This window comes from Nerophis ophidion, linkage group LG19 (assembly GCF_033978795.1).
Source record: "Nerophis ophidion isolate RoL-2023_Sa linkage group LG19, RoL_Noph_v1.0, whole genome shotgun sequence".
Classification (NCBI taxonomy): Eukaryota; Metazoa; Chordata; class Actinopteri; order Syngnathiformes; family Syngnathidae; genus Nerophis; species Nerophis ophidion.
In genome coordinates, this window is record NC_084629.1 from 25,713,832 (window position 1) to 25,731,603 (window position 17,772).

General features: G+C 40.6%; 1 protein-coding gene across 4 annotated transcripts in view; it reads right to left on the reverse strand.

Moving 5' to 3' along the window:
• Positions 1-3,684: 3,684 nt before the first annotated feature.
• Positions 3,685-17,772, reverse strand: part of kdm6a (lysine (K)-specific demethylase 6A) — a 133,527-nt gene continuing 119,439 nt past the window's right edge. For 2 of the 4 annotated variants that reach the window (XM_061879672.1, XM_061879671.1), the window contains 12 exons: positions 16,052-16,181; positions 15,876-15,981; positions 15,302-15,507; positions 14,262-14,314; positions 14,101-14,175; positions 13,840-13,988; positions 13,662-13,776; positions 13,403-13,590; positions 13,181-13,322; positions 8,826-8,952; positions 8,569-8,739; positions 3,685-4,410 (listed from right to left, as the gene is read on the reverse strand). In XM_061879672.1, coding sequence (XP_061735656.1) covers positions 4,321-4,410; positions 8,569-8,739; positions 8,826-8,952; positions 13,181-13,322; positions 13,403-13,590; positions 13,662-13,776; positions 13,840-13,988; positions 14,101-14,175; positions 14,262-14,314; positions 15,302-15,507; positions 15,876-15,981; positions 16,052-16,181 — 1,552 coding nt within the window. In that variant the 3' untranslated portion in view covers positions 3,685-4,320. Of the gene's footprint in view, positions 4,458-8,568; positions 8,740-8,825; positions 8,953-13,180; positions 13,323-13,402; positions 13,591-13,661; positions 13,777-13,839; positions 13,989-14,100; positions 14,176-14,261; positions 14,315-15,301; positions 15,508-15,875; positions 15,982-16,051; positions 16,182-17,772 lie in introns of all 4 variants that reach the window. The other 2 variants (XM_061879674.1, XM_061879673.1) reach the window with 1 other exon arrangement.

Sequence of the window (17,772 nt, forward strand, 5' to 3'; positions counted from 1 at the left end):
GGCGTTCGGGTGGCATCCTGACCAGATGCCCGAACCACCTCATCTGGCTCCTCTCGATGTGAAGGAGCAGCGGCTTTACTTTGAGTTCCTCCCGGATGGCAGAGCTTCTCACCCTATCTCTAAGGGAGAGCCCCGCCACATATATTTTTATAATATAGCGTTAACGAAATGTCTGTATTTTTATAATATAGCGTTATATTTTTATAATATAGCGTTAACGAAATGTCTGTATTTTTATAATATAGCGTTATATTTTTATAATATAGCGTTAACAAAACATCTGTATTAATCATGACCCCGGAAGTAAATGGGGGGGGGAAGGTTTTTGTAGGGGGGGAAGAAATTTGGCGTGACAGCACGTTAGTTGAGAGCTAGCAATTAGTTTGCTAGTTGTCAACGTCCTAGTTTTCAGATAGCGGATTAGCACTCTAGTTGCTAGCTAACCATTAGCACTATAGTTGTTCGCTAGCAATTAACATTATAGTCCTCAGCTCGCCACTGGCGCATTAGTTCCCAACTAGCGATTAGCCTGCTAGTTATCAGCTATGTATTTACACACTCCAGTTGCCAACCAGCGATTAACACCCTTGTTGCCTGGTAGCACTTAGTGGGTATTGTCAACTAGTTTTTAACACTTTAGTTACCAGCTGAAGATGAGCGCTATATGTATCAGCTAGCGTTCAATGCCATTGTATTCAGCCAGCGACGAGCACGTTAGTTGGCAATTAACACTCTGGTTGCCAGCTAACCAATGAGCGCTCTGGATGTCAACTAGCAATATTCATAGTTGTCAGCTAGCGATTAAAGCTCTAGTTGCGAACTAGCGATTAACATGCTAGTTGCCAGCTAGCAATTAGCACTGTCGTTGTCAACCAACAATCAATACTCGAGTTGCCAGCTGGCGACCAGCGACAAAATTCTGTTAATTGAATAGGGTCGGTATTGCGCAATAACAAGGTACCTTTTGGTCCGGTTTTTTGTGTCACGATGTCATACAAGATATGTTAGTAGGGGTCCATCAGTTCAAGGGTCCTTGGCCTGGAAAACGTTGAAGACCCCTGAATGAGAGAATTCTATTGCATTTAGAAACCACAGTATTTGGTAACAAAAAATCAGATAAGTTTAAAAGGAAATGTTCTCTTCCTCTTTCACAAACTGTAACTTTAATGACTTCCTCATGTCATCTACGGGTGTTTATTTTAAGAGATTATCAAATTCAACAGGCAGTCCAGACACTTCACTGGTTTTGGAGTTTGTAATAATTAAAAAGCATAGGCAATTGTGTACTAGCATGAGGTGAGTGTCTATTTAAATATATCTTTGTTAATCATATTATCCATGATTAGTCACAGGTTATTACCCGCATGCATGATTTAAATGAATTAGAAAACAAAAACGGCCCTCTGAAGGCCAATTAATGGAAATATATACATTTTGCTGTCCTGCAATATTATCTAAAAGTTCATTTTTAATTTTACCTATTAAAATGTTAGTTTTTGAAGGATCCAGCATCACTTACATTGATTTTAGTTAATTTCATTGTGCAATACCACTGCACATTCATACATTCATAGAGCATTATGATCTCTAATTACAGCCAGGGTGTTTAATTACCAGATGTAGAAAGAGCGCATTAAAAATATGTACGTAATGTACGCATTTGTTTCGCAACCAACAGCTGAGTGGCAGATAATCTTGTATTTTTGCCTCATTCCTGTGAGGATCCTGCGTGTGACTGAAGCATTAAGAAGTTGGGACTACCCAGGACTGGACTGGCTGCTGTGTGCTTAAACAACCAACAGATAGTTTCTGTAAGCAGATAAAACTGCATCATCTCTTTCTCTATCGGACATGTTAGGTTGGTAGTAGATTTTTCACGCAAGCTTTAAGTGAGGGGTGAGGCAAAATCTAACCCACACCCTGAGTTTTTTTTTTTGTAACCCGGGGTTACCCACAGCCAGATTTTAGTTTTTGTAGTAATCATAGACTGACAATAGTTTTTATGGATTTTAACAACCTCAGCTGAGGTAGTTAAAAAGCTCCTTGGTGGCAAGGCCCCAGGGGTGGACGAGACCCGCCCGGAGTTCCTTAAGGCTCTGGATGCTGTGGGGCTGTCTTGGTTGACAAGACTTTGCAGCATCGCGTGGACATCGGGGGCGGTACCTCTGGATTGGCAGACCGGGGTGGTGGTTCCTCTCTTTAAGAAGGGGGACCGGAGGGTGTGTTCCAACTATCGTGGGTTCACACTCCTCAGCCTTCCCGGTAAGGTTTATTCAGGTGTACTGGAGAGGAGGCTACGCCGGATAGTCGAACCTCGGATTCAGGAGGAACAGTCTGGTTTTCGTCCTGGTCGTGGAACTGTGGACCAGCTCTATACTCTCGGCAGGGTTCTTGAGGGTGCATGGGAGTTTGCCCAACCAGTCTACATGTGCTTTGTGGACTTGGAGAAGGCATTCGACCGTGTCCCTCGGGAAGTCCTGTGGGGAGTGCTCAGAGAGTATGGGGTATCGGACTGTCTTATTGTGGCGGTGCGGTCCCTGTACGATCAGTGCCAGAGCTTGGTCCGCATTGCCGGCAGTAAGTCGAACACATTTCCAGTGAGGGTTGGACTCCGCCAAGGCTGTCCTTTGTCACCGATTCTGTTCATAACTTTTATGGACAGAATTTTTAGGCGCAGTCAAGGCGTTGAAGGGTTCCGGTTTGGTGACCGCAGGATTAGGTCTCTGCTTTTTGCAGATGATGTGGTCCTGATGGCTTCATCTGGCCAGGATCTTCAGCTCTCGCTGGATCGGTTCGCAGCCGAGTGTGAAGCGACCGGAATGAGAATCAGCACCTCCAAGTCCGAGTCCATGGTTCTCGCCCGGAAAAGGGTGGAATGCCATCTCCGGGTTGGGGAGGAGACCCTGCCCCAAGTGGAGGAGTTCAAGTACCTAGGAGTCTTGTTCACGAGTGGGGGAAGAGTGGATCGTGAGATCGACAGGCGGATCGGTGCGGCGTCTTCAGTAATGCGGACGTTGTACCGATCCGTTGTGGTGAAGAAGGAGCTGAGCCGGAAGGCAAAGCTCTCAATTTACCGGTCGATCTACGTTCCCATCCTCACCTATGGTCATGAGCTTTGGGTCATGACCGAAAGGATAAGATCACGGGTACAAGCGGCCGAAATGAGTTTCCTCCGGTGTGTGGCGGGGCTCTCCCTTAGAGATAGGGTGAGAAGCTCTGCCATCCGGGAGGAACTCGAAGTAAAGCCGCTGCTCCTCCACATCGAGAGGAGCCAGATGAAGTGGTTCGGGCATCTGGTCAGGATGCCACCCGAACGCCTCCCTAGGGAGGTGTTTAGGGCACGTCCAACCGGTAGGAGGCCACGGGGAAGACCCAGGACACGTTGGGAAGACTATGTCTCCCGGCTGGCCTGGGAACGCCTCGGGATCCCCCGGGAAGAGCTAGACGAAGTGGCTGGGGAGAGGGAAGTCTGGGTTTCCCTGCTTAGGCTGTTGCCCCCGCGACCCGACCTCTGATAAGCAGAAGATGATGGATGGATGGATGGATTTTAACAACTTCTTTGTGTTTTTATCAAAGATTGATGCATAAAATAAATACATGTGAGTGAAAAGCGCTGATAAAAATAAAGACAATTCATTTATTGCTGCGTAAAACTTCCTTCAAGACAATAAAGCCGATGCACCGTCAGGTCTCTGCACAATGCTTAGTAAGCACTTTTTATTTCTATACAAAACATATGGAGAGGCTTTGCTCAAAAGTCACAAGGCTCCTTCAAATTTCATGGCAGGTATTCAGGGAAAGAACCAACAAAAAGGTAAAGTGAGGGGAGGGGGCAGTATTTCATTAACAAATATTTCCAAGCAATAAATATGCATTTATAAATAGTGTAAATTTACAGGAAAAATAATAATAACAATAAAAAACTATGTGCTTGTGGCCTTTTGTCTATAAACAATTTCATGTCGTCAACATTGTTCCAGCAAATTCAAATAATAATAATTAAAAAAACATGTTGCAAAGACTGCATCACTCAAATGTTCACATTATTTAAAAAAAAAAAAAAAAAATTTCGGTTTGATCTGTCTAACAACAGAAAAAGACCGAGTGGGTGATGGCGAAGGAAGAGGAAGAGACAACAAAAAGTAGTCAGTAGTCATGAAACCATAATATGTACAAAGCTTTTACTCCATCCATCAATGTTGACGAGAGTCCAGCTGGGCCGGCAGTAGAACAGTCTGAAGATGACGCCTTCCCCCTACAGTCCACCAGGGGGCGAGGCAAAGTTGCATAGACGCGCAGCTTACGCACAGCTAGCTGCCTTTAGGGGCGAGGGTTTGCTACGGTTAGGAGGACTGACGGCTTACTTCCTAAATGTCCAAATGAGGAACACAAATCTGGAGTCCACTGTCGCTGGGGAAAGAAAAGCATCTTCAAGACGAGGAAGGCAAGGGGCTCGCCTGCGAGGAGAAACACGACTATTTACGCTGGAAACGGCCAAAAACACACGACATTGAATGCATCGCTCCCAATGAGACTAATACTCCCGTCCAAAGGCAAAACCTAGTAACTCACTTCTAGCTGATTTTGAGAAAACAAAGGAAAACCAATCTATCTTGATGCTGTCTTACAAAGATCTACAAAGTCATCAAACGTATAGATGTTTTCTTGAGCTTTCATTTTCTTGCCGATTGAGCCATGGATTGAATCTGCTCTCATGAACGTGTGCCCTTTCTCCAGATATTTTATCACAATCTCGGTAGGGCCCCGTTCTGCGTTTGCACATTGGGCAAGAGCCGTGTACAGCGTCCAGTTTTTATTTTGACCCCCACAGTTATCTGCCCAAAAGAGTATGCAAGGGGACGAATCAAGAACAATACATTTAATGAAGGTGCTTGCAACGTCCTGGGCCAATCTTCCAAATATCCCCTCGTGCCATAATATCACATAATCAGGTTGACCGTCGGCCCCCATTCGTGCAAATGTCTCATTAAAGACAATAAGGCGACTGACAAAGAAGCGCCGATTGGTCCCTTGAGATACTAGGTTTTTCTGTTGTATCTACGTGGTTATGCGGTAGTTGCTAGGTCCTGCCATGCCCGTAACAGCTTACTTACGGAACAAATTACAATATCGCATACACTAACGTAAAGCATATCACCTAGGAACTCCAAAATTATTATCAGCTGAGTTTTGACCAAAATTGAGTTACTGGGTTTTGCCTTTGGACGGGAGAATTATAGTGGAGGGCCATGAAGGTCTCCTGTGTTTACTTTCACACAGCAAGGACACACATTTTATCCAAAAGGAGACTGAGTGCAGGGAGAAAATGGAGCTGCAGCAAAGTGGAGCAGGGTAAGCTATAGGGATGGGTACCACATTGGAACCGATACAATAACAATTTCTGGTGTGTTTATGTGGTAATAAATGTCTTTTTTTTTTTTTTCAAGAAACCTTTTTTTTTTACAACCATCATTGAAACAGGAAGTAGTCTTTGTCATTAAGTTGAATATACCAGTCTTATCTTTTGTCGAGTCCTGCAAAGTGTCTATACTGTAAATATTGTACTTATTACGCACCAGCCGCTTGTTTCTAACGTGCATCTGAGTTGTAGTCTTCATTAAAAAATTTGCAAGTGTTAAAATCGCCATTCAGAATTGCTAATGCTAATCAGTAGCATGTATATGGCATATCCCTTGTTAATTAGTATCAAGCTAGCTCTTTTTTTTTTTTTAATATACTTTAAAGTGCTTTCTATCAGGCATGCTGGCATGGAAACTGCCTGTTTACCCGCAAAATGCTTGAGCCGTGTCTTGTCTGTAAGCAGACGTGACGTCTCATGCAACAAAGATATCACAGTAAGTATGGTATGGTATTGTTTAATTTCATGTGAAGCGGTACTCAGTACTACAGACGGAATTCAGTCAGTTCCTATAAAAGTACCAAATTCGGTACCCAATCCTAGTAAGTTCATGTTTTCTTTTCAAAACTTCCAGCCGTGCATGCTAAAAATGAGTTTGGTACCAGAAGTAGTACCTAGTTCCGTATTGAATTAGGCCAAGTAGGAACCTTTTAGTGCAAAACAGGCATCATATATTATCATTATTAATTATTAAGTGTGCATTATTTCCTCTTGCAGTTTCATTACCTAATTGCATATTGTAATTTATCCGCTAAACACAAAAGTAGTGATGTAGACAACCACAGGGAATCACACCTGACATCTTTTAATTGCAAAACAATGACTTGATTCGTCTCAGAAGAGGTAATTGTTCAATAACTAAAACTGAAAAACCTACCAAAAGTATTTATAATTTTAAACATAATAATGTATAAAAATAATATACATGAATTTCCATATAATTACTTATATTTATTAATGCCTAAAAGCAGGAGACATTTCTCATGATTTAAATATATATAACATTTGGAAAAACAGGCTTTTACTTGGACAGTGATGTTAAAGGCCTACTGAAATGAGATTTTCTTATTTAAACGGGGATAACAGGTCCATTCTATGTGTCATACTTGATCATTTCGCGATATTGCCATATTTTTGCTGAAAGGATTTAGTAGAGAACATTGATGATAAAGTTTGCAACTTTTAGTCACTAATAAAAAAACCTTGCCTGTACCGGAAATAGCAGACGATGTGCGCGTGACATCACTGGTTGTAGAGCTCCTCACATCCTCACATTGTTTACAATCATGGACACCAGCAGCTAGAGCGATTCGATCGAGAAAGTGACGATTTCCCCATTAATTTGAGCAAGGATGAAAGATTTGTGGATAAGGATAGTGAGAGTGAAGGACTAGAAAAAAAAAAGGTGAGGGCAGTGGGAGCGATTCAGATGTTATTAGACACATTTACTAGGATAATTCTGGAAAATCCCTTATCTGCTTATTGTGTTACTAGTGTTTTAGTGAGATTATATGGTACCTGAAAGTCGGAGAGGTGTGGCCACGGGTGGGGTGACTGCCTGTGTCTATGAGGGAAGCCGCGCAGCTGCAGGAGGACGCAAGCTCCGCTCATAACTACGGTAAGACCCGATTTATTACCACAATTTTCTCACCGAAACCTGCCGGTTGACATGTGGTCGGGAACCATGTTCGCTAGACCGCTCTGTTCCATAGTAAAGCTTCACCTTCGAGAATGTTAAACAAGGAAAAACCGGCTGTTTGTGTTGCTAAAGGCAGCTGCAATACACCGCTTCCCACCTCCATCTTTCTACTTTGACTTCTCCATTATTAATTGAACAAATTGCAAAAGATTCAGCAACACAGATGTCCGGAATACTGTTTAATTATGCGATTAAATAGACTACTTATAGCTTGGATCGGGCTGGAAAAAAATGTCCGCTACAACCGGTGACGTCAAACGCACGTGTCATCATACGCGTCATCATACTGCAACGTTTTCAACAGGACACTTCGCGGGAAATTTAAAATTGCAATTTAGCAAACTAAAAAGGCTGTATTGGCATGTGTTGCAATGTTAATATTTCATCATTGGTATATAAACTATCAGACTGCGTGGTCGGTAGTAGTGGGTTTCAGTAGGCCTTTAAGCTTCATTGTCTAAAGCATGGGTTCTTAATCTTTTTGACCTCGGGGCCAATATTTTCCACTACAGATGTGCCTGGGGCCCACTCAAATTATTAACACTGAATAATCAGTCCTACTCTTGAATTTAATCATATTCAATAACCTAGTTACAGTTTAACAGAATAAACCTTGTCAAATGACATAAAAGCTGATTACAAAAACAAATACATATGATGCAAAACAAGGGACTCACAAAAACTAATCAAACATTAATACACACATAATTAGGCAATGTTAAAACATTTTTTTTTAATTCTAAATGGATTGATTCATTTTTCTTAAATAAACATTCAATAAATTAAAGTGCAAATTAAAATACAACTTCACCACTTTCGTTATATTTTTTGCGCTTAAGAAACTTCTCGCTCCAGACTTCTTGTTTGAAATTGTCGATACTGCCACAAGTGGTGAAAACGTGCATTACAACGGTGAACTGCTGCGGCCCAGAGCGACCACAACTAAAAAAAATGATTTTTTATATTATTTCACCTTTATTTATCAGGGAAAGTCACATTGAAATCAATAATTTATTTTGAAAGTGTCTTGTCTTGCCCAAAAATCCAACAGCAGCGTGGATTCTGAACTCTAGACTCTTAAGTTTCTGGACGCCCACTTAACCATCTGTGCGACACCGCCTCAATACTGTTAACAATTTTAGTAGCAGAAAAAATATAAGTAGTAGTGTCATGTTCCGTTTTATAGTTACGTTACAGTGTCCTCCAGTATCGAAACATTTAAAAGAAAGACTGAAGATTATGCATGTTTTACATAAAAGTCACATCAATATATTTTTGGACCTTTCACAATCATGTTGAAAGCCTTTAAGGAGAATTTTTGACATTTAAGGCCTAAAATTAAAATTGTTAGACTTAAGTCTTTTGAATACCCCGTGGATAACCTGGAAAAGGAGTAAGAGTACCTTCGTTCAAACTGAACTCAGTGTGTGTGTGTGTGTGTGTCGCTTACCAGAGTAAAGTGGTCGTAGACCTGCATGAGGTCATCAATCTTGTACTGCTCCAGCACCACAAAGTTGTCCAGGTCAGGGCTCCCCCTGCGGGCGCAGTCCTGACAATGCACCACGTAGGTCTTCTTGCTGTTGCTCTCGCTGGTCACAAAGAGCAGGTCGTACACCTCCACCTGTACCAGTGGGTAAGAACACACCTAGTGTGAGCCAAGGAGACACTTCTGGACAACAACGGAAAACCTCTTCCATCCGGCTTTACCTCGCAAATACTGCAGTAGTGGGCCGGCTCGTGTTGGGTGCGCCCGTGCCAAACCAGCGACTTCCCCGCATTCAGCAGTAGCTCTCGCTGCATCTGACACTGCTTCAGAGTTCGCAGCAAGCAATACCTGATGTGTACATGTTGACTTTAGTTCAACAGACCAATAGATACAATGGGGAAATGTTGTGGTTGAGGAGCAGGATTTTAAATACACTAAAAGTAAAATGTAATGAAAAACTAAACATGGCAAACAAATATTACGCACAAAAAATTTAACTACATATAGATAACAAATAAAAAAACATAAAACATTTTAACACCAATATTGCACAACAAGAAAAACTGCAGATTATCACAACACGGTTTAAAAAATGCATACGATCTAAGTTAAAGTTAGTTAAAAAATGTATTCCAAGCTTTAAAACTTTATACTGTATGTCAATAAATTATAATATTATTTCGGTACTTTTCTAAATAAAGGGGATCACAAAAAATTCCATTATTGGCTTTATTTTAACAAAAAACCTTAGGGTACATTTAACATATGTTTCTTATTGAGGTTAAGTCCTTAAATAAAATAGTGAACATACTAGACAACTTCTCTTTTAGTAGTAAGTAAACAAACAAAGACTCCTAATTAGTCTGCTGACATATGCAGTAACATATTGTGTCATTTATCATTCTATTATTTTGTCAACATTATTAAGGCAAAGCGGTAGAAAATGAATTATTAATCTACTTGTTCATTTACTGTTAATATCTTCTTACTTTCTTATATGTTCTGTCTACACTTCTGTTAAAATGTAATAATCACTTATTCTTTTTTTGTTTGATACTTTCCAAAAGTTTTGAATGATACCACACATTTAGGTATCAATCCGATACCAAGTCATTACAGGATCATACATTGGTCATATTCAAAGTCCTCATGTGTCCAGGGACATATTTTCTGAGTTTCTAAACATAATATACATTATAAAAAATGTTTTCAAAAAAGGTGTGATGCCAAAAAATAGACGAAACGGGTACATTTCAGACCGTATCGTACCGAAAATTATTAATTAGTATCGCGGTACTATAGTAATACCGGTATACCGTACAACCCTAATATATATATGTAAAAAGTTTGGACACACCGTCTTGTTCAATGCATTTTCTTCATTTTCATGACTATTCACTATTGCAGATTGTCACTAAAGGCATCAAAACTACGAATGAACACATGTGTAGATATGTACTTAACAAAAAAATGGTGAAATAACTGAAAACACGTTTTATATTCTAGTTTCTTCAAAATAGCCACCATTTGCTCTGATTACTGCTTTGCACACTCTTGGCATTCTCTCCATGAGCTTCAAGAGCACCTGAAATGGTTTTCACTTCAGAGGTGTCATATTTTTGATGCCTTCAGTGACAATCTACAAGGTAAACAGCCATGAAAATAAAGAAAACCATTTGAAATGAGAAGGTGTCCAAAATCTTGGCCTGTACTGTGTGTGTGTGTCTATATTATATATATATATTTATTTTTTATTACATGTCATTGTTTATTAATTGCATTATGTTTACTGTAAATGTATGAACTGTAGTCTTTGCGGGATTAAATTACATGAAGATAAAAGGTCAAATATTTTAAGGTGAAAATCAAAACCATTTTTAGGATAGATTTTGAGGCTTTATGTAAATAAACACATGAATAAATATATAAATACTTAAAATAAATAATTAAATAAATAAACACATGGTAAGTGAAAAGTTCCCTTTGGGGAATACAATTGAAAATAAATAAATAAATAAAACAATAAAAATATGAAAAATTATTATATAATCCCCCAAAAATCTGCAGCAGTTTGAATAAATGAAAAGAAAACAGATAAAAGAAATTTGATAAATGTTATCTGTTTTAAACCAAGCAAAGTAAAGAGTTAGCATTTATGTTTCCACACTAAAGCTATTAACAACCCCAACAATGTAATCCCTCCATTATTGGTGTTGATTGGTTCCAAGCCTGAGCATGGCAAATACATTTTCCAGAAAAAATAATTATCAGTTATGAATATTATATTTTTATAGAGCATATAATAACACGATTCTGATCTTCTAAATACGGGTTTTAATATTATGAGAGCCCTCAAAAGATAAAATACCATCCACATAGTCCCTTTTGTATTTTTTAATCCACTTTAGCAGGGGTCGGGAACCTTTTTGGCTAAGAGAGCAATGAAAGCTAAAGATGTATTTCCATGAGAGCCATATAATATGTTTTAACACTGAATACAACTAAATCCATGCATTTTTAATTAATAACATTTTTGGAGTACAATAAGTCTTACTATTTTTAATAACATTTTTATTCTGAAGCTAACCAATAATAAATAAAATACTTCTTACCAATAATGCGGTAAAAAATGGATGGATGGATTAAAATGCATGAGAATGTTTTATATTTTGAACGTTATTTTTAACATTGTGATTACCAGCAAAAATATTCATTACTTGTGTTAAGCAACGTCAGCTAAAATGTATCTGAGAGCCGGATGCAGTCATCAAAAGAGCCACATCTGGCTCTAGAGCCATAGGTTCCCAACGCCTGCACTATAGGAATGCTGCCTGAGGCTGGGCCAATCAGCAGCCACAATACTGAACAGGGCACTCTGATTGTTTTGGTCTCATATAATGTGTAGTCTTGAAAATTGTTATTAATTTTGTCATTTCTATATTGAAAATGCGTATTTTAGGCCCCCCTCAAAAAAACAATAGAATATGCTTAAAAAATGGGAAGGAGTGAAGCCACAAACTTCGAAGCTTAATGTGGCAGATAATGACTGTATTGGTCTGGGCAATAAAACAGTATCAATATATATCGCGATAGGCACGTAATCAATGTAAAAAAAATTAAAAAAAATGTTTTGATTTTTTTTCCCTTCTTCGTCGGAAGAAACCGAAAGTTGGGAAGCAAGGTTGGTTGCATGAACACAGTTGTCTCGCCGTTGATTCTTTACATGGAGTGAGAAAAGAAAGTAAAAATGAATGCAGAAATTGTTGATAAAAGAGGATAAGTCACCAGTATTTAGTATTTTAAAACCGTTCGTAGTCAGACCAATGTGGTCTGTAAATGATGCAAGGCGCTCGTCCCCACCAAGACCGGTAATACTACACCAACTTTGCCGCACTCACACTTTAAAGCTGAAATTAAAGTGCCAGTGATTGTCACACACACTGGGTGCGGTGAAATTATCCTCTGCATTTGATCCATCCCCACAGGGGAGCATTAAGCAGCAGAGGTGGCCGTGCCCCGAAATCATTTGGTGATTTAATAATAATAATAATGGATTAGATTTTGTATCGCGCTTTTCTATTATTAGATACTCAAAGCACTTACAGATAAGTGGGAACCCATCATTCATTCACAACTGGTGGTGGTAAGCTACATTTGTAGCCACAGCTGCCCTTGGGTAGACTGACAGAGGCGAGGCTGCCAGTTTGTGCCTTCGTCCCCTCCAACCACCACCTATCATTCATTCACCAGTGGGAGCGGCATCCGGGGCCTGGGTGAAGTGTCCTGCCCAAGGACACAACGGCAGCGATTTGGATGTCAAGAGGCAGGGAGCGAACCTGCAACCCTCAGGTTTCTGGCACGGCCACTCTGCCCACTACGCCATACCGTTCCCTAACCACCAATTCCAACCCATGATGCTGAGTGCCAAGCAGGGAGGTAATGGGTCCCATTTTTATAGTCTTTGGTATGACTCAGAGCTTAGAGCATAGTCGTAACTTCCTGACACTAGACTTGCAGAAAATAGTTTTTCTTAGGTTATGTTTTCATTTTCACACTTTGACTATTTTGTTACACTTTATTAAGCATTTATTCTTATGTATTACTTGATTTTAAAGGGGTATTATTAAGTGTTGAATTCGATTTTAGTATTTAGTTTACAGTATTAAGTTTGCATAGATTATTTTTCATGCTTGTGTTGACATTTCCTTTCCTTTCTGCCTTAAAAGCTGAGAAAATATAATCAGGGGACGTTACATTTTAAATAAAAATGCTTTCATTTAATATATTTTTCTCCTTGTCATAAAAAAAACAAAAATAATTATTGATATGAACCAATACAAAACACTTATATCGTGTTAAGAGTTTTTAGCTGTACCCCACAGCCCATCCATCCCATCCATCCATTTTCTACCGCTTATTCCCTTTCGGGGTCGCGGGGGGCGCTGGCGCCTATCTCAGCTACAATCGGGCGGAAGGCGGGGTACACCCTGGACAAGTCGCCACCTCATCGCAGGGCCCACAGCCCTTGGACTGTATATCAATATTCAGGCCACACGACAAGAACTGCAATTCTCACTTGATCATCTCAAAGAGCTTGTGGTCGGACACTTTGATGTTCCTGGCCAGGTTCCAGGACAGGTGGATCATGGGAACGATGGACTTGACGCTGTGCAATTTGTTCCACTCGTAGCGCTCCACCGCCAGCTTGTACTGATGGGCTGACATGACACAAACAGAGGAACATCTCAACGGATCCCCTCCATTGTCAACGACGGGCCAGTCGAAGTTATGTCCTCACCAGTGAGGGGTCCTACATTCCAGGCGATGTTGTTGCACCAGCCGATGGCCTGCACCCAGTGCACGGTGCCCGTGTTGAGCCACACCAGGTCCCCGGGGCGCTGAATGAAGCGGTAAACAGGCACGTTGGTCTCGTACAGGTCCTCCAGGTTGGGCCACCAGGACCCCATCAAGAAGTTGATGTTGTTCCTGTCGCCAAAACCCCACAGAAATCAGCATGAATTGGAAAATGAGCCTTGAAGTGAGCGAGAAAGACGCACTTTTCACAGAAGCTGTTGATGACACCCCAGTATGGCTCTGGCACGGCAAACCACTCGCAATCCCCAGGACCAATGTTGATGTTGACCGAACAGAAGTTATTGTTCTCTTGGTGGCCTACAAAGACAAGGGAGAGTGGTCAGTAAGAGTGGGCCAACATCTTAATAATGTTGGTTCTACCTGGTGTCCTGCTCCCCGGAACCTTCATGTAAAGTTGCACCGTGTTCATGCCCAGGATGGTGTGTCCCACATGGCTGAGCAGGTTGCCAGCTGACACCACCCTGGCGAAGGCTGGCAATTTGCTCAGCTCCTGGAGCTGCTGCTTCCACCTGAAACCCAACCAGATTGTATGAGATGGCCATGAATGAAAAAACTGTAGACGACCGCAATGTATGCCGAACGACACCTTCCATAACTTATAGTAAATCACGGTTCACCTACTTGTTTTCATCCGAAAGGTCTATGTTGGTGCCGAACTTGATGTGCTTGAACGGACATTTCCTCCGCCGCGCCAGGCTGAAGGGCAGGTAGCATTATTGTTAATCAGGAATACGGGAAAACCAACCAGTCCATTCCATAAACAGGCAAGCAAAGCAAATCACCCGTCAGACGAGGCTGCCTCTGCTTCCATCTCCTTCTTCTTCTCGCTCTCCTCCTGTTGCGACAGAATTTGCTCGGTTAGGCAGAAGTATGGAGAAGGGAAGGAATATTGGAGTTAAAGTGACTTTTAAGGGTGTCCAAAGTGCAGCCAACAGCACATTCCACAAAATATTACTGCAGCGGCGGCGATGACCAAGAACGCGGAGTTGGAATATAATTACAACCCTTTATGTCCATATTTATATAATATTTACATATTCACATAATATGTAACTACAAACTCCATTCACAGACAGTCCCATTGCTTTTATGAGCGGTCGAGTGAGTAAAACGGCGAAAAAAAATATATATAATTTTTTTTTTTTTTTTTTGTGGCGGCCGTAATCTTTTCGTGGCGTGCCGCCACAAATAAATGAATGTGTGGGAAACCCTGATATATATATATATATATATATATATATATATATATATATATATATATATATATATATAAGAATATATATGTATATATACATATACATGTATGTATGTAAATATATATATACATACACATATATATATATGTGTGTGTATATATCTATACATACAAATACATATATTTGTGTGTGTGTATATATATATATTTAAACACCCTAATGTGGCGTTGTTGTATTTGATATACGGCATCTATTACATTAGATACAGTAGGTAAGGTTGTATTTTTGCCTCATTCCTGCATGGTAGTGAAGCATTAAGGAGTGGGACTACCCATGACTAGCTCCAGTGTGCTCAAACAACAACAAGGTAGCATATGTAAGCAAATAACACTACCATCTTTGTCTTCGGGACTTATCAGGTCGGTAGTGCATTCTTAACAGAAGATTTAAGTGAGGGATGAGACAAAAACTAACCCAGACCCAGTGTATGTGCCAAGTCACAGTGTAAATGTAAAAAGTGGATTAAGTACATAATAGTGCTTATGGGAGACACACACTACGTCGTAGACAAACACAGCTCTTTGGAACGTGGAACCTTGTTCTGTTCTAAGATGCTCTGTACTGACCCGTAGCGACTCCTGGAAGGACGAGGCCTGGTACTGGGCGTATTTGACGATGGTGGTGCGCGAGCGGCTGCTCTCACAGAGCCACAGCTTGTGGCTGCCACTGGGGTCCCAGTTCTCGTCGGTGGGCTGAGCCAACTGGGTGCGCACCTCCACCAGATGGTCGGGGTTAGCCTCCACTAGCGTCTTGGTGGAGAAGAGGCCCAGGTCTGTGCAGGACGGCAGCAAACAGTGCGTTACTTCTTGAATTAATTCTGACATGTGATTGACGTTATCCTCCTGCAACATTATTTTTTTTAAATTTGCGTATGAATGACGAAGAAGAAGTCGGGATGTGTCAATCATGCTGACAATCTGGTGGAATAAAGTGTGAATTTGTCAGATAGGCTGTCAATAGTAACTATGGCAACAACACAGATTAGAGAGCGATATTGGTCAACTCTCGACTAGTTATGCCTGCCATGCAGTAATAATTGCCACTTGCAGGTGGTGCTGTTGCTACACATGCAACCAAGGCACACCATTGTAGGCACACCCACAGAGGTGTGTCAGATTTAAACAGGTTGCAGTTTCCTACCCAGTTTAAGAGCTCCCGCCAGGCCTCTGATGACAGTGACCGGGTTGGCAGGGTTGGTGCAGAACTGATGGAGAGGAGGGTAAAAGGCGTCCCTCTTGTTTTCCAACTGTGAGAGAAGCAAGGATTATTTTAGAACTGTTTTGACTGCAGTCTTCCTCGCTGTCCCTTGCGCTCACATAAATACTGGGCGTCGGCGGATTGAGCTTGTCCTTTGGCAAAGGAGGCGAGGGCGTGCCCGGGGGTCGCGGCGGCGGACACTTGTCCAGGAGGATGCTGCTCGTCGACAGGCCATTCTTGCCCAGGTTTCTGCAGGGTCACAAGTCATGTGATTACAGCAAAACAGGAGGATGCAATTTGTTTTTTTTGGGAAAAGCATCAGGGAGATATATAATAGTTTATTCACAGCAATAGTCGTGTATGGACACATGTTTGTTTTACTGCAATTACATATGCTGGAAGCTTGGTTGACTTTTTAAGAGGTGGAGTAAAAAAGTGCACTTCACTTTACGCCTTCGTTAAACACTTGGCTATAACACTTTACAATAGAAACATGTTTACGTACAGTAAAACTTGACTATGGCGACCACTCAAGAGAAAAATGGCCACAAAAAATGGGTGATAAGGCCTCAAATCTATGTTACAATATATCGGATATTGTGACATAGAATATCACTTCCTTTTAAACACACCTGTTTCAACTCGACACTGTCGAGTATAGATCGATCACTTTGAACATATAGGCTCTGCTGATTTACAACAATGTGAATATCTTAGCTGTTTAGACAGTAATGTGTTTATACAAGCTTACATTGATGTTTCTAAAGAGTGAAAGACATTACTTTCTCTTGTTTTCATGTGAGCAATAAAATAGCTAGCAAGCCAACGCTGGCCGGTCCATAATTCTATCAAAGTGTCGTCTTCAATCCCTTTTTTTTTAATAATTTTATTTTAATATAATAATACTAAGAGTCAGGAGTTTTAGAGCAGTTTTCATTTTTACCTTTATTCGTTCCATTCCTAGGTCATACCAGTACTACAAATTTGGGTATCAATCTAATACCAAGTAGTTACAAGGGCAGTAGTGATCATACTATAACAATTTGTGTTAACGATTAAATTAGATCTTTGTGGTTGCCGACACAATTCAGGGACGATATTTTTTTACAACAATCTGATCTGAAACGATTCAGTGAGTGGAAATCGATTTAGTAACTTTTTAGCCAAGATAAATAAATTTGACTGAAATAGAAAGTGGATACTGGAAACTGCAGGTGAAGCTGCCTACATTCCTTTTATTTCCTAAAAGGGAATTATGTATCAATGAATTACTGATATAAACAAGCAAGTAAACAATAATTAATGGCCAATGCATTCACATCTTATTTATAAAGTTCAACCGACACTTAAGGTTAAATTAACAAGAGGAAACATTTTCTGCTCAAATCTTCAACACTCAAAAAATATTCAATAAAATGACAGTAACCAACATGTTTTCAACATAGAAATAATAAAATGAGGTGGCGACTTTTCCAGGGTGTACCCCGCCTACCGCCCGAATGCAGCTGAGATAGGCTCCAGCGACCCCCCGTGACCCCAAAAAGGGACAAGCGGTAGAAAATGGATGGATGGACAATGTAAAAAATGAAGTGCAACCAAATCTCCTCAGGTTAAATAAAAGTGGTTTGACCTGCTACTACTCACGTCCAAAGTGTAGGGCGTTTAAAGCAGTCTTTTGAAAGGCAACAACAGAGGAACTAAGTTGTTTTAAAGAGAGCGTGCTGATTGCGTTTATTCAACTCATATCATTACGCCAATGCTCAGACATGACGAGTCAGCAAACTGATCAAGTGAAACAAACTCCTACTTTGTTCTGCTTCACCATGAACGCTGCTTTATT